Raw genomic sequence first — 17,908 nt, 5'->3', positions numbered from 1 at the left:
AACATCCTACATTATTTTTACAGTCTTTATTTTACAGTTAAAATATATGTTTATTAAATAAAGTCTAATGTTACAACTAATCGGGGATCCCTTTTAAAGAAGAGAACTGGTGAGGGGTAAAGGAGCCACTCTGATGTGATGTTTTTGCAAACTGTAGTCCTAACTTCACTACATTACACAGATCTTTTGAAGCCTCCAACTCTAGAACACAAACTACTTCCAATCCAAAATYTATTATTGCAWCAATAAAACCATCCTTTTTTCAATGAGGTCTCTGTTAACTGTACTGGTGCTGGTCAGACGGTTAATCYTAGCCAGTTTCATGTCCACAGGAGTGTTGTGTGATTGGTGGGATGTTAGGTTAAGCCAGGGCAAAATGAGGTCAAGAGATCAAAGACTACAGGATTTATTGTTGACCTTTTGATCTGAGACAAAGATCAAAGAATTTGCACCTCTTAATCACTGTTTTTTTTTTCCTCCTCCTTTCAGTTTTCAAAATCTCTCTTGAGTTCGGGCACATTTATCGTGATCTAAACAATAATTCCACCTAATTAGAAAACAAGTGGATGTGAACGTTTCAGTGGTAAAAGTTGTAACTAAGTGTTACCAGATCCACCCGAGCTGTTAACACAAACTTTCTCATTCATTGATTTGAGTGGGGTAATGGTGTTCTGGCTCTGGGCAGAGAATTAAAACGTTCACAGTTCATCTCGTGAAGTTTTTAAAGCGCTCACGCTGAGGCTCCTCATTCTTTACTGCGATTAGCCTCTGCTTGATTTGTACCTGTGCAGAGCATACGTCTCCAGACATGTTTATGCTAACCTAACAATGACGTCATTTTATTTGAAATTGAATTATTCCGTTGCTGTGAATTTAARGTTTCAATTTTTGTTTTCAGGTCCTGGGATCAACACTCCTGATTCTCTTTCAGAATCCACTGAGATGGAGTATTTGAGGAAGGTGCTGTTTGAGTATATGATGGGACGAGAAACTAAAGTAAGCTTTTCTGTCTTATACGATGTGAATAATTGCACATGAAAATAACACATTTAGATTTTTGCAGAGTTGTAAAGTAACTAAGTACAAATACTTCTTTACTGTACTTAAGTAGAATTTTTGGGTATCTGTACTTTACTTGCGTAATGACTTTTTACTTCTACTTCTTACATTTTCACACAATTATCTGTACTTTCTACTCCTTACATTTTTAAAAAGGCAAGAAGTAGAAAGTCGTTACTTTTTTCATATTTGCTTGTTTTCTTTCCAGCTTGTTATTGTAAAAAATAAATACTTTCCATATAAACTGTGCCTCTTAGAGTGAATTTAATTGTGTTTGAATGAGAAGTATAAATATATAAAACTCTGATACCGAATTAGTTTGTACACAAACAAATCATGTCACACTCCAGCAGGACATAATCATTAAAATAAAAGGACTGTACTTAAGAAGTATTTGTATTTCATGAATTATGTTATTGTATTTGGCTGCAGCCCAGATATATTTCATTTGGGGAAAAGTTTTGTGCAGCCTTGATATATGTATATAAACTGAAACAGCTGGACTAGTGCATCCTAAATTTAACATAAATTAATTATTTTAATACAACAGTCATTTCTGCATATTTTTGGAGGGAGGTCACCTAATAAATGTCCTTACAGAAAATCTAACTGCTCATTTTAAATCAATACTTTTACTTTTAATACTTAAGTACAAAAAATATCAGATACTTAAAGAATTTTACTCAAGTAATATTCCTAAAGGAGACTTTAATGTTTACCAAAGTAAATTTTTGGTAAGAACCTTTTACTGAAGTATCACTTTGTGGTACTTTATACAACACTGGATTCTTGTAATCTGGTTGAATGTGACAGCAGTAGCAGGGATCCTCTGATAGATTTTAAATACCTTCATCCATCTACTAAAACAAATGATACGGAACCATCAAACAGGAAGAGCAGCAGATATTAAAGAGTGAGTCTGTTTGTGTCTTTTTGACGCAGATGACTTCTGTCTTCTTCACAAACTAAGACGGTTAATGACGCCACGTCAAAATCATGTGTTCAGGTTTGGGTTCGGTAATTAACCGTGATCTTCCTAATGAACTGAGCTGTTGTTGAGGGTCCTAAAGTCAGCAGGATTTCCCCTRCGTTCCTCAGCAAACAGGCAGTTTTTTTTTATAGCAGCACTGCAGACCTCCCGCCTTCTGTGAGGAGGATGTCCTCCAGGCTGCCTGCGAACACATGCATCCTGCATGACACAGATTTGCCGTTGGAAGCCACGCTGACCTTGTTTCGAGTTAGTCAAGTGGTTAACTTTCCTACACAGCAGCTCTGTTTCTGATTATCCCCTGAGTTTATGGGGAAATGTATGCTCGGTGGCAGATGGGCCTGGAGTTSATTATGGAGATAATTTTCATCCCTTTTTTTTTTCTTTTGTCTCGTTAGGCTTTAATTGTCTCAGAGAAACTCTAATTTGATTTTGTGATGTGTCAAAGGTAGCAGTTACCAAATACGGTGTTTAGGAAGAAAAACTTTAGGGTTTTTTTTAGTTTAGTTTWTTTTATTCATTCATTTTTATATAAAAAAGCAACAAATTCTATATAAACATAAATTCTGTATGCAATAAAACTACAAATCATAAATGAAAGGTAGCAGAAGAAGAAAAAATCTAATATCTGCCCCTTTTCTCGAAAAAATACATTTAAACAAAATGGTCTTCAAATAACAAAAACAAAAAAGAAAATAAAGGTTAACTCCCAGAACAACAGCTCGTATAAATACACATTATACCATTACATATTTCTCCAYCAGGCTAAGCTGTATCATTCTCTTCATTAAACTTTATTCTTGTTTTTTTTTCTCTGCAGACAATGGCCAAAGTCATTACATCTATGCTCAAGTTTCCTCCAGACCAAGCGCAAAAAGTTTTGGACAAAGAAGACTCTAAACCTGTTGTAAGCATCTATGACAGGGTTAATTTTTAAAGCTGACATCTTAATTATTCTATTAAAACGAATCCTTTTTGCCTCCTCAGCCTTGGTTACGATGAGTGTTTGATGTGGATACTTCTTGATGAAGATCTGCTGCTGCTGAAGGAGAAGACTGCCATGAACAATATCAAGCTCTTCTCTGTGTCTTGTATCGTTGTGTGTGTGTGTGTGTGTGTGTGTGTGTGTGTGTGTGTGTGTGTGTGTGTGTGTGTGTGTGTGTGTGTGTGTGTGTGAGCACAATCTAGAGCGCAAGTGTGTGTGTGAGGATGGTATGAGGGAATTAGAGATTCGAACAGAAACACAAATCTTCCATCTTCTTCCTTTACTTTAAAGTTAAGTTTAATTTATATTTTAGATGAGGATAAATGGTTTTCTTGTTAGGCTGTGTTCAGACAGACTGGCTTGTGCAATAAATGATATCATATACTGATGCTGATGCTCAGTGGGTTTCTGTGTGTGTGTGTGTGTCTGTGTGTGTGTTGTGGTTTTGTCTAAATCGCTTCCTCTGTAAAAGTGTAAATGACCCTTTAACTGTGCACTCATCAGATTATGATTCTGGCCTCTGGACCTCGTTTGTTCAACACGACTTTTCTACGCTTTGTATTTTGAAACTTGACTGAAAAAGTCAAAACAAAAAAACTGTAAATTGTATTATAAGAATAAAATGTAATGTAGGGCATTTTACTGATTTACTTTGGATTTRCAGACTAATTAAATACGAGATTAAAAATTATTTACACATCACTTTTTGTCACTTTCTCTTTGTCGCCTTGCAGTTTTGTAATATCCAACAACTTGTCCATTTAASGGTTTAGGTGGTACTAAACGTGTAATAACACGGTAACAAACACTTGGAACAAAAGGTTATATTTCAGTAACTAAAATGTTTTTATTTRATTTAGCACCGGACAYCTATGAAGTACATTAAAACGTGCATGAACAAAATAATGTGGTTATCCATCTTTTGGTATTAATACTTAGCAAAAAAAGGAAGTTTGTGTTTTGTAGGTTATTTCTTTGTTGTCACAACCCTTCTTGGCAATAAATATTTTATGGGCTCCTGATTGGCAGCACCTGGGTGTGTCAGGAGCTGAAAACAAGTTTCAAAATGAGCTATTTTGGCTTTTTTTATGTCTGTGCAACCTAGCTCCACTGCTCGTCCCAGACATGCATGTTCCTTACAAATGTGGCACCATTTAAAGTGGAATTTAACAGGTTTTCCAATGAGATTTGTTTCCAAGAAGCATTGTTGCAACAAGATAAAAATAACTCAATTTCAAATTTCCCTACTTTTTGTTCTAAGTTGTTTGGATGAATCTGATTTTAGAGAAACTTTTTTTTAAAGAAGCTTTGTGTGTTACTGGCTCGCTGTGAGCAGAGGAACCTTTAGGTGGCAGCAGCGCGCCCTCATCTTTCCCAACTAGTGGGTTGAGCCCCAATAAAGCCCACAGATGAAATGTGATGCTTTGCGCCTCAGAAATCCCACTCGAGTCTCTCCGTGTCCGTGGGRCACAACGAAAAGGACCTCTCACCGGTTTGAGCCTTCGCATTAAAACCCCGACTTTTCACCTCCGCAGCCGCYCTGCCAGACACTAAAGCTTTTATTTTAAGCAAAGCAGCTTTTATTTCCAYGAGATATTTTGTGGACTTGACTTGCCTTATTATTTTTTTTAAACTCAGCGACACACCGAGGCTGGACGCAACAACTTCCCCAGACTGACACAGAATGGAGAGAAGCTGACGCACGTTTATTTACTGGACCGTTACTTTCTCGCTTCTTCTCAGACTAAATGGAGAGCTGAACGAGGAAGAAGCARCTAAGAGACAGTTGGTAAAAGTTTGACCCCTCGGGAGCTGACAAATCCCACTTCTTGTGTTTTTTTTTTAACTACTTTTGGACACTTCGGGCGCGTTATTACGCACGATGCGCAAAGGGATGGCTCCGCTGCTCAGACGCAAAACAGGAATACAGCAAGTTTTTTACATCTATCTCTCCTTTTCACTGGCTTACTCTTACAATATAGACTTGGAACACCCTTTGGTGTTCCGCGGACCTAATTCCAGTTTTTTTGGCTACTCTGTTTTGGAGCATTTTCATGACAACACGCGCTGGTGAGTGTCGCGTTTATAGTTCGTGGAACTTGTTTTCTCCTCTCCTCAGCTTTTTTAACTCTCTTAAATATTATTTAATTTGCTTCCACAGCCTAAAATATTGAAGTGTGAAATCGTTGCACCTTCAAAACATAGTTTAAAAATCCTTTTTTTGGTAAAGCCAAGAGTTTATTAAAAGTTTTCATGTACATTTACGTTCCACCCTCCTCCTCGTCATGTCTGCAGGATCATAGTGGGAGCACCCAAGGCAAACTCTTCCTACAGCAGCTCGGTGCGCTCCCCCGGAGCCGTGTTCAAGTGTCGGGTTCACAGCAACCCGGAGCGGCGCTGCACAGAGATGGATCTGGGCAGAGGTCAGTCACCACAAGCCGCAGCCTGCACACAAACACACACACACACACACACACACACACACACTGCAGTATCTGTGCAACGCTCACTACAGGAAAAGCTGCCTCTCTGTTGCTCCTTCTCTTGTCCACTCTTTGCATAAACTCTCCCCCCTCCTCAGGCATCTGTTTTGTTTTATCAGAATAATGCGGCCTTATTCTGCTCTTAGCTTCAGCTCTGAACTGAGACAAGCAGAAGACAAGAGGGGTTCTGTGTGCATGGGGTTCAGAAGTATTTTTATTTACTATGATTTATGCTTCCACTAATATTTTCCAAGCATGTGAGCCCCCCKAAAAAAATCAACCTCTTGAACTTTTAAGGCACCCCACCGTCATGTCTCTGTTGTTGTGGCCAAGAAAGGCCAGGGTGCAAGCTTTAATATTAACTTTGTTGAGTCAATGTGTAACTAACATGAAGCGGAGCAAACCAACATAAATATCTGAGCTACATTTAGCTCTCGGGAACAAATAAATAAATAATATATGCCACATTAACATTTGATTCACAGTTAATCACAATTATTCATGAACACTTCTGCTTTTCTTTTATATACAAGCTTTCTGCACATTTCACCTACTGTCTATCTATACATGTATGTAGAAGCGTTAAGTAAGCTTTTAAACTTACCAACTAATCCTACCGAAATGTTTGTGTTGCATCCAGGGGCGGCCATAGAGTGTTTTCTAACGGGGGGGCCGATGGGGAGCCCTTGTAAAATTTGGGGTGGATCGCTAAAACTAAAAGCTGTAATGTAGTTTCAGGAGTTTTATTAAATTGTTGTCATGTCAGCTGTTTAAACCAGAGGTGGGATCAAGTCAAGTGGTGCGACACGACGGCTCAGTGGTTAGCATCAACGCCTCACAGCAAGAAAGTCCTGGGTTCCATCCCTGGTTRGGACCTGGGGTCTTTCTGTGCAGAGTTTGCATGTTCTCCTCCAGCTTGTGTGGGTTTTCTCCGGGTARTCCGGTTTCCCCCACAACACAAAAATATGTARAAAAGGTTGTCTTCAGGCCCTTGAAAAAGAGATCCGCGATCTCAATGGGATTTGCCTGCTTAAACAACGGAAAATAGATAAGTTTTTATTTTTGCAAGTCTTTATCCTCAAGTCCAAAGTCAAATCTAAAGCAAAGACAGGAACTTGTCAAGTCCCAAGTCTGAAACTTGGAATTTCAAGTATTTTCAAGTCTTTTTTTAAACAATGTTGCAGAAAAWTCTGTATTTTTCTCCAATTGTGATGAACCCTGTGCAGCTAAACTTACAAAGTATTTTGAAAAAATTACACCCTTTATATTGAACAGTTCAAATAAACTTAGCAGTAGAAATAGRCTTCCTTTAAACTGAAATTTCCCTTTTTTTTTAAAATCGGGTTAATTTGATTTGCTGTGCTGCAGCTCATGCACACATATGTACAGAGTAAAACAAAAGACAGATGGTTTGTTAATATGAAATGAGTGAAATTGATTTTGGAGGCCGACTATAAACAATGTGTTTTAAACTTCAGATTTTGGGTAAAATATCTTGTCTTTTCAAGTAAACAGGGTCAAGTTCAGTTCAAGTCCCAAGTAATTGGTGTAAAAGTCCAAGACAAGTCACAAGTCTCTGAACATTTTTCCAGTCAAGGCTAAAGTCATAATATTAACGACTCAAGTCCTCACATCTGGTTTAAACACAAGTTGAAGAGTGTCTAATGTCAGCCTGTTTTTTTTTATGTCACAACCTAATAATGGAGGTGTCACTTTAATAAAAGACCGAAAGGAATTAACAATCCACTTAGGAGTTCACTGATCCCCATCACAGAGTATTTTAATATCTGTTTTAAAATGAAAAATACTTAAAACCATTTAAATAGGAATAAAAGATCCAGCAGGGTCCCATTGCTTCTACTCCTGTGTCCCAAACTCCCTTTGAACTTTAGTCTTTTATAAAATGTTTTTATTGGTGCTAAAGGAATCCAAAACAAGTATGCAGATTATCTAAATACATGTAGATTTTATTGTTCCCTGTTTATTCTTATGTTTAATCTGCGGCTGTGTAAAAAAATCCTTTCACATTCAGGAGTAAATTTCTGCTCGTGTCCCGCCGATCCAAACATCTGGAGACTTCCTTCATTGTCTTTCAGGAAACGGGACGAGGGCGTCTTGTGGGAAGACGTGTCAAGGAGACAGGGACGATGAGTGGATGGGGGTCAGCCTGGCCCGCCAGGACCGAGCTAATGGGCAAATCCTGGTGAGTTCCCTCTGGAGTTTGCTTAATCGAGTATAAAATGGAGCGGATTTTTACCCACATCATTGTTACAAATGTCCTTTCATGAACCACACAGTTAAACCACAGCTGGTTCTGACATCCCTCCCCTTTGGTCTCCCTACAAGCCTCCACTAGTAGGAGGGGGGAAGTGGGTTTGTCCTTAATGATTCTTTTTTTTTTTTTTACATAAAGTGAAGCTGGAGTAACAACTGAAGTCAGACTCATTTACATATTTCTGTAAAACCTTTACATCGTGTGGAACTGGAGGAGAAAGTAAATCAGAGTTTGTGTGAAGTAAACAGTTTATTGTCTTGACAGAACTCATTTCCCCTTCAGCTTTCATGCTAGAGCTTTAGTCTAAGATCATCTCATGTTGAGAAAGTTGTCAAAGTTCGCATGATCTCGTGCAACCGCACGTCGTGCTCAGATTACATGCTGTGAATGACTCTCAGCTACTACCACAGCTAGCTCAAAATCTGTAAAAGTGACTGAATTATAACCATCTTTGTGTTTTCTGCACTCTGCGGCAGCCATTTTAATTTGGATTAGCTCCAAAACTTTTACACTTGATATTAGGGTTGAAACAATACATAAATCCTCATTTATATATTGATTAAATGATTGATGATTTAATTACATCAAGYCAAAATGAAAACATCGGTCCATATTGTCATCTTATTCCCAGTGTGGATCAACATCATAAACCCGCATTAGGAGTGTCCTGATCCGATATCACTYTCGGATATCGGTTCGATATTAACCAAAATAATAATAATTTTGTATTATATTAGCCTGCATCTAAAATCTCTGATACAAAACTGTCCATCCAGCAGTCTGCTCAGGATTTCTATCCAGCAGCGCTTGGATTTAGTGAGCTTGAAAAGTTGTTTTACACTTTTAAAATATATTTTGTTTTTATTGGATTGATTGAGGCAGTTTTTCAGTGTTTACTATTTCATTATTTATTTATTTGTTGTATTTAAGTGTACAGTATTCTTAGATTTAAGTAAAAAATGATGTAACCCATTGGTTAATAATAAATGGGACCAGTCTTTTTTATACCAACAGTTGTTTACTATTATTTACTGTTTGACTTGATCAAGACATGAAAGTTTCTACAATACAAAAATAAATAAATATATATYATTRCTTTTAATATCYGATCGATACRGATCAATACTCAAGGCTGCAAAYTRMGWATTGRATTGGAAGTGAAAGAACTGTAATGGTCACACATAACCTGCATCATATAAATCAGACTTGACAGAATTAAATTGAATCAAAATTGTTTTCATGAGAAGCAGCATCTRGTCYTCCAAACAAATCAATATAATATTGCATRGCAATGAAGCTTGTGATTTACACTCYTAGTACATTTACGCAATGATTACTTCCTGAAAGATTTGTTAAAATCTGTCACGTGGTTCATGAGATATTTTACTAACAGACCGAGTTGCGTCATAGTTTTTGTTGTTGTTGTGAATGACTCTCTGCTACTATCACACCAAATCTTAGCTCAGTATCTTTAAAAAGAACTAAGTTATAACTTATTTTATCTTTCCTAAGGTTGAGRAGCTGCGGCGGCCATCTTGAATCGGGCTAACTTTAAAAAGTGATTGAGTTTTAGACGTATATCCAGTGATTACTGTCAGAACATTTGATTAAAATCTGCTCAGTGCTTCATCACAAACACTCGCTCAGACACGGGGCGGGCGATGAAGTTGGGTTTTTAAAACGCAGCAGTGCTAATCTCAGAGAAGCGTGGTGAAGTGTTTGCACAGAGATCGTGTGGCTGCTGGCAGTTTGTTTAGGCTTCAGCCCCACAGCGGTGGTCCCATCTAACTTTTCATTAAATATTAACCCCCCTGGTCTCCTGTGGTGGGTGGAGAGCAGCCCGCTCAGTTGTTCAGGGCAGTTTGTTGACTTCTGTTGATGCCGAGCGACTTGACGGGTGAAAGTCTTCAAACATCTCCTGCTGATTGATTTTAAAATATCTAAAACAATTTTCCTCTCCAATTACYTCAAGGTTCCCTTCTTTTCCTTTTGCTCTATGTTTTATCCCAGAAGGCAAAATATGAGTGAATCAATGTTGCCAATATGGTTAGGCCGAAACGTTGAATCCATGTTGAAGCCTGACATCAGAATTATACAAAAAGTGGTCGGTGACTTGAGCGTTAAACCAACGTTAGGTTTTCCATCATAACTGATACCATATCAATGGTTGATTCAGCCATCATCTAAACATGGTTCTACACTCACATTTTTGTTTGTTTTCTATATTGAATCAATGTTAGGAATCAATGGTGATTCAACCATCATCTAAATCAGGGGTGTCAAACTCCAGTCCTCGAGGGCCGCTATCCTGCATGTTTTAGAGGTTTTCCAGCTCCAACACACCTGATTCAGTGATTGCTTTAACTCTTCAAATTGGGCAGAAGCCTGTTAATTACCCAGCGTTCAAAATCAGGTGTGTTGGAGCAAGAAAACCTCTAAAACATGCAGGATAGCGGCCCTCGAGGACTGGAGTTTGACGCCCCTGATCTAAATGGTAATCTACGGGTATATTTGTGTTGATTTTATATTAATGTACAGGAATCAATATTGATTCCTTGTCCATTTTACATTAAAATATTAAACTTTTCTAAAGCCACAATGGGTATCTAGTTATTTGGAAGATAGGAAACAGTTTYCACAAATAAGATCTAAACTTGGTATATCACATGTGGAGCCCCTCAAGGCTCTGTACTGGGGCCTAAGTTGTTTATTTTGTATGTGAACATACATTAAAATATTAAACTTTTCTAAAATCACACTGTAAACCTGAACACATTGCCAGAACAACAAAAAAGGATTTTACATTACCATATTTATAAAATTGTGTGAACACAAACGTAAATATGACAACATGGCATTAATATCCTATTTTATTTAGGAAATCAGTCAGAAGCAGTGGTTGCAAACAGGCCAGCAGCAAACTGAGTGATGAAATGCAGAAGGGGTTGTGTGGTTGGGACATTGCCTACCACTTGTAAATAGAGGTGTGTGTGTATATAAGTAAGAAAATGTAAAGAGAAAAATCGCAGCCTACTGTCTTCAACGTGAACGTGATAAACCCCTGCCCAGTGATAAAATACTCTCACCCAGAGCTCAAAGAGGAGGAGGGGTGCGACAAACCGCGTAAGTTTACTTAAAATCYATTAGATGTTGGCATTTCAACCAATAGAATTTGATCACAAAACAGCAATGATTCAATGACACCTTTTCAACATTGGTTYCTTGGCTAGAACTGGATGATTGTTTGATGGTTGATCCACCGTCAATCGTCCACCTTAACCAAAAAACAACCTTTTGGACCAAAATTCAACATTTAATTAACATCTTTTGCTATCTGGGATACCTTCGTGGACTGCACTGGCTTGATTGTCAAACCTTTTACTTGTCAGCCCGTCTGTCAAGACAAAAACACTGAGTGCTTCTTGGAGTTGTCACTTTGGTGCAGAGTTGTGTAACCAGAAGCCTCATGACCGTTCTGACAGGGTTTACCATCAAACAGAGGAAGTTGCTCTCCAAAGCCACGTGCTGCGGCGCCTCCCTGAAGCGCGGAAGTCTTTTCTTTTAATCTCATCTGAACAGACTCAGCAGAGGAAAACTGTTGCTTGGCAGATGTGGACGGTGGTGATTTCATCTGTGCTCTCAGTGAAAGCCTCGTTTMTGGCGACTGAACTAACAGAGCAGGAAATTGACGCTGAAAACACCCAGGGATTGTTTGTCGAGGCTTCTTCGGTTCCAACGGTTGTTTCTCAGCGCTGAAACAGAAATGTGCTGTAATGGTTACTGATGAAGCTAGGAGTTTTGGGTGGAYTTTTACAAGGTACTACGTGCATCTCCAAGTACTCTACGAGTCAAAGTCACTTACTGTTAACACCTTGTATGCGCTATGTCATCAGCCCCAAAACATACAGAAATAGGCTTATTTTACTTAAACGTAGCATCAGTGATGTGAAAACTTATCGTTTTGTTAGCATAGGTTCTGCTGTGGCTGGTCTTTCTAATGCACATGTCAAACTCAAGGCCAGCAGGCCAAAAGTGACCAAATAGATATGTTTATATTTAGCTCAGTTTCATATAAAAAAAAGATATTAAATCAATTGTAAATTTTAAATTCATGATTTAATGCAACACAATAAACTAAATTAAAAGTTGAAAGATAATACTTGTCTGGACTCTGAAGCTGTTGGCTCTGAGTAACTGTGGCCACCTCAGCAATTTAGTAGAATAGTCCCATTTTAATATTTCAAAATAAGCTGCACTGATCATAAACTACATTTCCCAAAATGCATGCTGATTATTTTGTCCGCAAAATGACGGAGATGCACGGGATTCAAAAGTAGCCAAATGGCGAATTTTGTCATGTYAAATCTACATTTAGCTGCATTTTTGCCAGCCACTTTTGCTGCAGCCCATTTGTACTGGGAAGTGGGAATTTTCCACTTACAAGTCGTAAATTTTAAGCTCGAACGTTCCTTCAGTGGGAATTCCCAGTCGGAAAGTGGGAAAGTTCCGAATTCAAGGCGGCAGCTTCTTATCACAACTCAACAGTGAGGAAAACTCACTTAATTTTACTTTTAATAGTATTTTTGTAGTACTTATTTTATATTTAGGCCATTGTACACATAGTACCTTTCAGTTTTTATAAGAAGATGTGTTAAAACGCTGTTTCTATTCAAGAAATACCAGGTAGATTTCAGTTATTTGTTAGCCATGCTAAGGAACATGAGGTTTCATGTTTAGTCGAAGTTAAACAAACAATATTAAAGTTATTTACAATTATAACTCTGTGAGAATAAGTCTGTGTTTTTACTCTCATTCTGCTGAACTCTCATATCCATGTAGGACGGCGGCGTTTTGTATTTTTGTCAGAAGAGGAGGATGTTGGGTTGTGTGTGTGTGTGTGTGTGTGTGTGTGTGTGGTGGGGGGATTTAAGTGGACTTCGTCTGCACAGAGGCATCCAGAGCGGTCCCCAGAGCCACAGAATCCTCACCACCAATCCCCTCGGGAGGCCCCCCCATTTATTACCACAATCACTTATTTCTGTTTGCACAACTTCAAAATCCCAACTTTTATTATCCTGTTTGGTTATCGATCTGTGGAGTGTTTCATTTTAGAAAAAATATTGTTTTAGAATGGTTCAATGTCAGTTCAAGAAACATAATCTCTGTTTTAGTGGGAGTTTGTATTTTTTGTTGTTTTAATCTGCTGTCGGTGCTGTTTGAACCAGTGGCTCCTCCAGTTTCCCATCTGAGGAGCTGTTTTGTAATTAAAATATACTAAATAAATAAATAAATAAATAAATAAATAAATAAATAAATAAATAAATAAAAATCAACAACTACACAACATAAATGTTATTGTGAAAATTCTGCAGAATCTCAGGCTCCATCAGAGATATTCACACCACAGACCATGACTGTTCCAGTATGGTCGGGGTGGGGGGAATGGAAGGCTTTTAATTCCCCCTGTCCCTCTGACGATCATCTGACAGCCACAGAGACGTTCTGACTCCAGCTCAGCGAGGAGGAAACAGCTGAGACCGTCAGCGTGGTCGGAGGAGTCCTGCCTACGGCCCGACGTGTTCATGTTTACTGAATGAGCTCGTGTCTGTTTGTGTTTCTCTTGCAGGCTTGTGCTCACCGCTGGAAAAATGTCTTCTACGACTTTGAACACATCCTTCCTCACGGATACTGCTCCATCATCCCCGCAACGCTTCAGGGCAGATCAAAACCTCTCATACCTTGTTATGAAGGTACAGTAGGAGCATCTGGTTCATTTGAAATATCTTCCATCCCACTCACAAACATCAAAAATGGAAAACTTTTGCTTTGACATTGAGCGACAGGAACAAGAAACTCTTTCGTGAATTGTTCCCTTCGTTCTTTCAAAAATAGCAACAAATTTGGTACAAAAACGTTGTCTGACTGCAAAATGTTGAATGACTTAGCTTAAATTTGTTAAATAAGCTAAAAACTGTAAAACTGGAACATACGTTCAAAATATCAAAGCAAAATCTAAAGTCTAAAATTAGAAAAAAACTGAAAACTAAACTAAAAAGCAATGCTAATAGCTAAAACAAGCAAAGCAGTCGCTGGAAAGCAACACTCATAAAACAGATGTAGTGGTTTTAATTTTTTAAAAGTTATGTAAATGGATTCCACTCAAGTGAACTGAGTAGTAGAACGCATTTACATTTACTTAAGTAAATATAACATTTAAATTTTATATAAAGTTTACATTTTACATTACTTTAAGTGTAACATTTACATTTTACATAAAGTTTACATTGTACATTACGTCAAGTAAATGTAACATTTACATTTTACAATAACTTAAGAAAATGTAACATTACCTTTTACTTGTAAACTTAAAATGTAAACTTGAAATAAATGTAAAATTTGGATTGTACAGTTTACATTTACTGAAGTAAATGTGAGCATTTATTTTAAATAAATTTAAAGTTTACATTTCACATAAGGTTACATTTAACATTTATATTGTAAAAGTAAAGTAACTGTAAAGTAAAAGCATTAATTCAGTTGAGTGGAACCAGTTGACATGTCCTGATGCATCTCAGTAATCCAGGTAAAAAAATCAAAAGGGAAAAAAATTGAATAGGTCCTCTGGACGGGTTCTTCTCTAATGAAACGTTTCGTCTCTCCTCCAAGAGACTTCTTCAGTCTGAGAGTTTCAGGCAAAATTCAGGCTTTTGAGTCCTGCCTCCAGGTGACTGATCCGCTATCGTTGACACCTAATTAATACCTATTGTTAACAGGGGGTGGAGTGATACTGCCAATGGCAGCACTGTAGGAGGGGGACAGCTGAAAACGGAGGCCTCCACCTCTGTTTAATGATGGACGGTCTTTCTTTACAAAAATGGCTTCTTTTACTCCTCTCTCAAACCAACGTTCCTCCCTATCAAGAATGCCTGAAACTCTCAGACTGAAGAAGTCTCTTGGAAGAGAGACGAAACGTTTCATTAAAGAAGAACCCGTCCAGAGGACCTATTCAATTTTTTTCCCTTTCAACCAGTTGACATGTTTTTTTATTAAATCATATCTGTTTTTTGAGTGTAAAATGATCAGAGAAGTGGCACTTTTCCACAAACATGAAACATTTCCACACTAAATCTTTTTTTCTTTGTTCTGTACATCTTATGTAACAAGTCGTTATTACCTAATGAAAACTATTAATCATAATAATTAAGCTGATGGGAATCAGCAGTAGCTCAGATTTATGCACTGAGCTGAACTTCTGAAACAAGAGTTAAAAGGACACTGCCCTTAAAACGAACAAAATTTATTACCAAAGGCGGAAATAAATATTTACATTATTTACAAACCACACGAGTTATGAAGAAATGATTGCAGATAGTTTATGGTGATTGAAACCGATGAGTCATGTGACTTCTGTCAGGCCTTAAATATGAGTTTATATTAGATTACTGCAGAGGAGGAAACATAAGCGATGAGTTATCTCATTTAAAAAGTTTACTTTAAAAATAAGAAAATGAAAGCAGACGTTAATCATAACTGTTAGTAAATAAATCTCAACATATTCTAGAAGTCTTGTGCTGTAAAAATTTTCAGTTCATTTCTCTGTTTTGATCAAAGGCAGCTGAGCATCTTAGCTGTGCTTCCAGGTCAGYACAGCACATCCTTCACCACCTTTTATTGCCAACAGTAGTTGAGAAGTCGGACACTTTTTTTATATGAGCGTATTTACAGCATATTTACAGCATTCTGCACCGATCCAAGCTCAATATTTTTCTAACCCAAGAGTTCTGCTTTGTTAAAAAGCCGTTGCACCCCTTCCCTTCAGTCCGCCTCCTGCCCCTGGATTCCTCTTGGATGGGACCGGGACTTTGACTAGCTCCGTATGGAATGCAGGAAAAACTCCAGTAGATGCTGGCTCGAGCACACAGTGAAATAATTTGTGGTTTGTTTTTTCTCTGCAGACCATAAGCAGAAGTACGGGGAAGAGCACGGCTCATGCCAAGCCGGGATAGCGGGAGTTTTCACGGAGGTCAGTAACCGCGCTTGTTCCTCTTTGTAACATCGAACTCCTTGTTTCCCCTTTGTCTTAGTTTAAGATGGTTTATCATTTCATCTCTGCTTTCTGCACATCTGGGACATTTTCTGCTCTTTGCTTTTGTTCAGGGAAGACTTGTGCTTTATTTTGTGAATGCTGATTTCTATTATTGTTTTCCAGAATTTTATTTTCATACATTTTTTAAACTAACTCTGTTATAGCTATTCATATATCTTTTGCTCATTCAAGCCATGGATGCAATGACTTTGGGTTTTTGTAACTCAGAACTGTATATTTCAAAATATTAAACATTTTATTACAAATAGTTTCCCAATAGAAAACAAAGATTTTTAGAAATCCTTCAAAATTTTACTTTAAAGAAACATCTGGCTCTGTTTTTGCTTTACCCTGATTTTAGCTTTTAGCTACATTTGTGCTACTTTTAGCTAGCCCTTTGCTACACTGTTGCAGCTAACATTTAGCTACTTTTAGCTTCTAGTTAGCCATTTGACGTTCTTAGGTTTTAGCAAGTGATTTGCTTTTTTTACTTTTAGCTTTTAATTAGCGTTTGATACTTTTAGAGAGCTTTTTGCTGCTTAATCTAGATTTTGACAACTTTTATCTGCTTATTTTCTCAATTAGAGTGCATACCAAACGTTGACTCTGATATAATCTCTAATTATCACATTAATTTTCACTGGTATGCAGTTAGTTGTCGAGCATTAGGGAAAAGTGTAAATGTGTCATGGATTTTTGTGGACAAAACAAACCAGGGAATCATGGTAAAAACTAAATTTTCTACAGAAGACGTGTCTGAAACAGTCCCTAATGTCAGGTTACTGGCAGGACACAGAGCTGGCCTCCCCCGTCAGTCTGGAAAGAAAATCCAGCTGACTCGCACACTAAAGAGTACAGAAAGTAAAAAAGAAAAAAAACAGAGGGAGAATGGAAACCTTCGAACGTTTTATTGCTAATCTGTCAACATGCCTTCTCTCAGGTGACAGGAGGTGGCTAAATATAAACTGTTAACTTTCAAAATAAAATCCCAGTTTGATACAAATGAAGTGTTTTGACTTATAGGATCAAATTATTTACCTGTTAAATCTGTCATGAACAACAAGTCAGGTTTTAAGAGTTTAAAATAGTATTTACTGTTAAGCTTCATGAGATTTTAATTGTTTTTCTTCATGTCTGCCGGCCTTCACTCTGGCATCCTGAGGATTGTCAGCAGAGGCGTTTTACACGACCAACTAAGCTGTATCTTTTCACAGTTGTTTAAGATGTCAAACGGTGTGGAAAATCCAAATTCTACACCAGTATTTTATATCAAAGGCCACCGGCGCTGCGCTGATTAGCTTCTGATAAGCGTTAGCTATCGTTTCCAGCTGCAGATAGGAAAGGCTGTGGCTGGTTCACGTGACCTCTGGTGTGCTTCCACGAGATAAAATGGTTAAAAGGCACAAGTTTTTCTTTTTTCTGAAGCTTTGCAGCGTTACAAACGACGTCATCCTCGGACACAGAGTGTTTTCTGTCTGTTTGCTGTCTTAAAACATGTTTTTGAGTTGATGATGCTGCTTTTGGAAAGTATGGAGAGGCATTTTGATTTCAATACATTGGCATTATAATAGCTTCCTGATGTTGGGCACGAGTGCCACAGTCTGAAAAGCATGTCTCAGATTACAGCGACGCTCACTTTAGACCTACAGTGATGTACGTTTCAAGTTATTTGTCTGTTGAAAGAAGAATAATTGGCTAATTTTTTGTTTATTTCATGTCTTCAACATTGTTGTTACCATATTATTTAGTGCAACTTTAATCAAGTTTTATTCTTGCTACAAACCGGCTAATTGGGCAGCATAAAACAAACACTGAGTGTAACTTTTTTTATATACAGCGGGTAAAATAAGTATTGAACACGTCACCATTTTTCTCAGGAAATATATTACTAGAGGTGCTAATGACATGAAATTTTCACCAGATGTCGGTAACAAGCTAAGTGATCCAAACATACAAAGAAATCAAACGATAAATGTCCTGAAATGAAGTTATTTGTAACAATGTGGAATGACACAGGGATAAAGTATTGAAC

General features: G+C 37.7%; 2 protein-coding genes across 6 annotated transcripts in view; both read left to right on the top strand.

Moving 5' to 3' along the window:
- golga4 (golgin A4) overlaps positions 1-3,165 on the top strand; it is a 28,149-nt gene extending 24,984 nt beyond the window's left edge. For all 5 annotated transcript variants that reach the window (XM_014005746.1, XM_014005658.1, XM_014005506.1 and 2 more), the window contains 3 exons: positions 899-996; positions 2,868-2,954; positions 3,035-3,165. In XM_014005746.1, coding sequence (XP_013861200.1) covers positions 899-996; positions 2,868-2,954; positions 3,035-3,049 — 200 coding nt within the window. In that variant the 3' untranslated portion in view covers positions 3,050-3,165. The remainder of the gene's footprint in view (positions 1-898; positions 997-2,867; positions 2,955-3,034) is intronic.
- A 1,335-nt stretch (positions 3,166-4,500) lies between these two features.
- Positions 4,501-17,908, top strand: part of itga9 (integrin, alpha 9) — a 71,291-nt gene continuing 57,883 nt past the window's right edge. Inside the window, exons 1-5 of the mRNA XM_014005308.1 lie at positions 4,501-5,102; positions 5,328-5,455; positions 7,612-7,718; positions 13,417-13,540; positions 15,746-15,813. Of these exons, the coding sequence (XP_013860762.1) occupies positions 4,915-5,102; positions 5,328-5,455; positions 7,612-7,718; positions 13,417-13,540; positions 15,746-15,813 (615 nt within the window). The 5' untranslated portion in view covers positions 4,501-4,914. The remainder of the gene's footprint in view (positions 5,103-5,327; positions 5,456-7,611; positions 7,719-13,416; positions 13,541-15,745; positions 15,814-17,908) is intronic.

Source organism: Austrofundulus limnaeus, unplaced genomic scaffold, assembly GCF_001266775.1.
Source record: "Austrofundulus limnaeus strain Quisiro unplaced genomic scaffold, Austrofundulus_limnaeus-1.0 Scaffold0, whole genome shotgun sequence".
In the NCBI taxonomy this organism is placed as follows: domain Eukaryota; kingdom Metazoa; phylum Chordata; class Actinopteri; order Cyprinodontiformes; family Rivulidae; genus Austrofundulus; species Austrofundulus limnaeus.
This window is presented reverse-complemented; position numbering and strand designations above follow the sequence as displayed.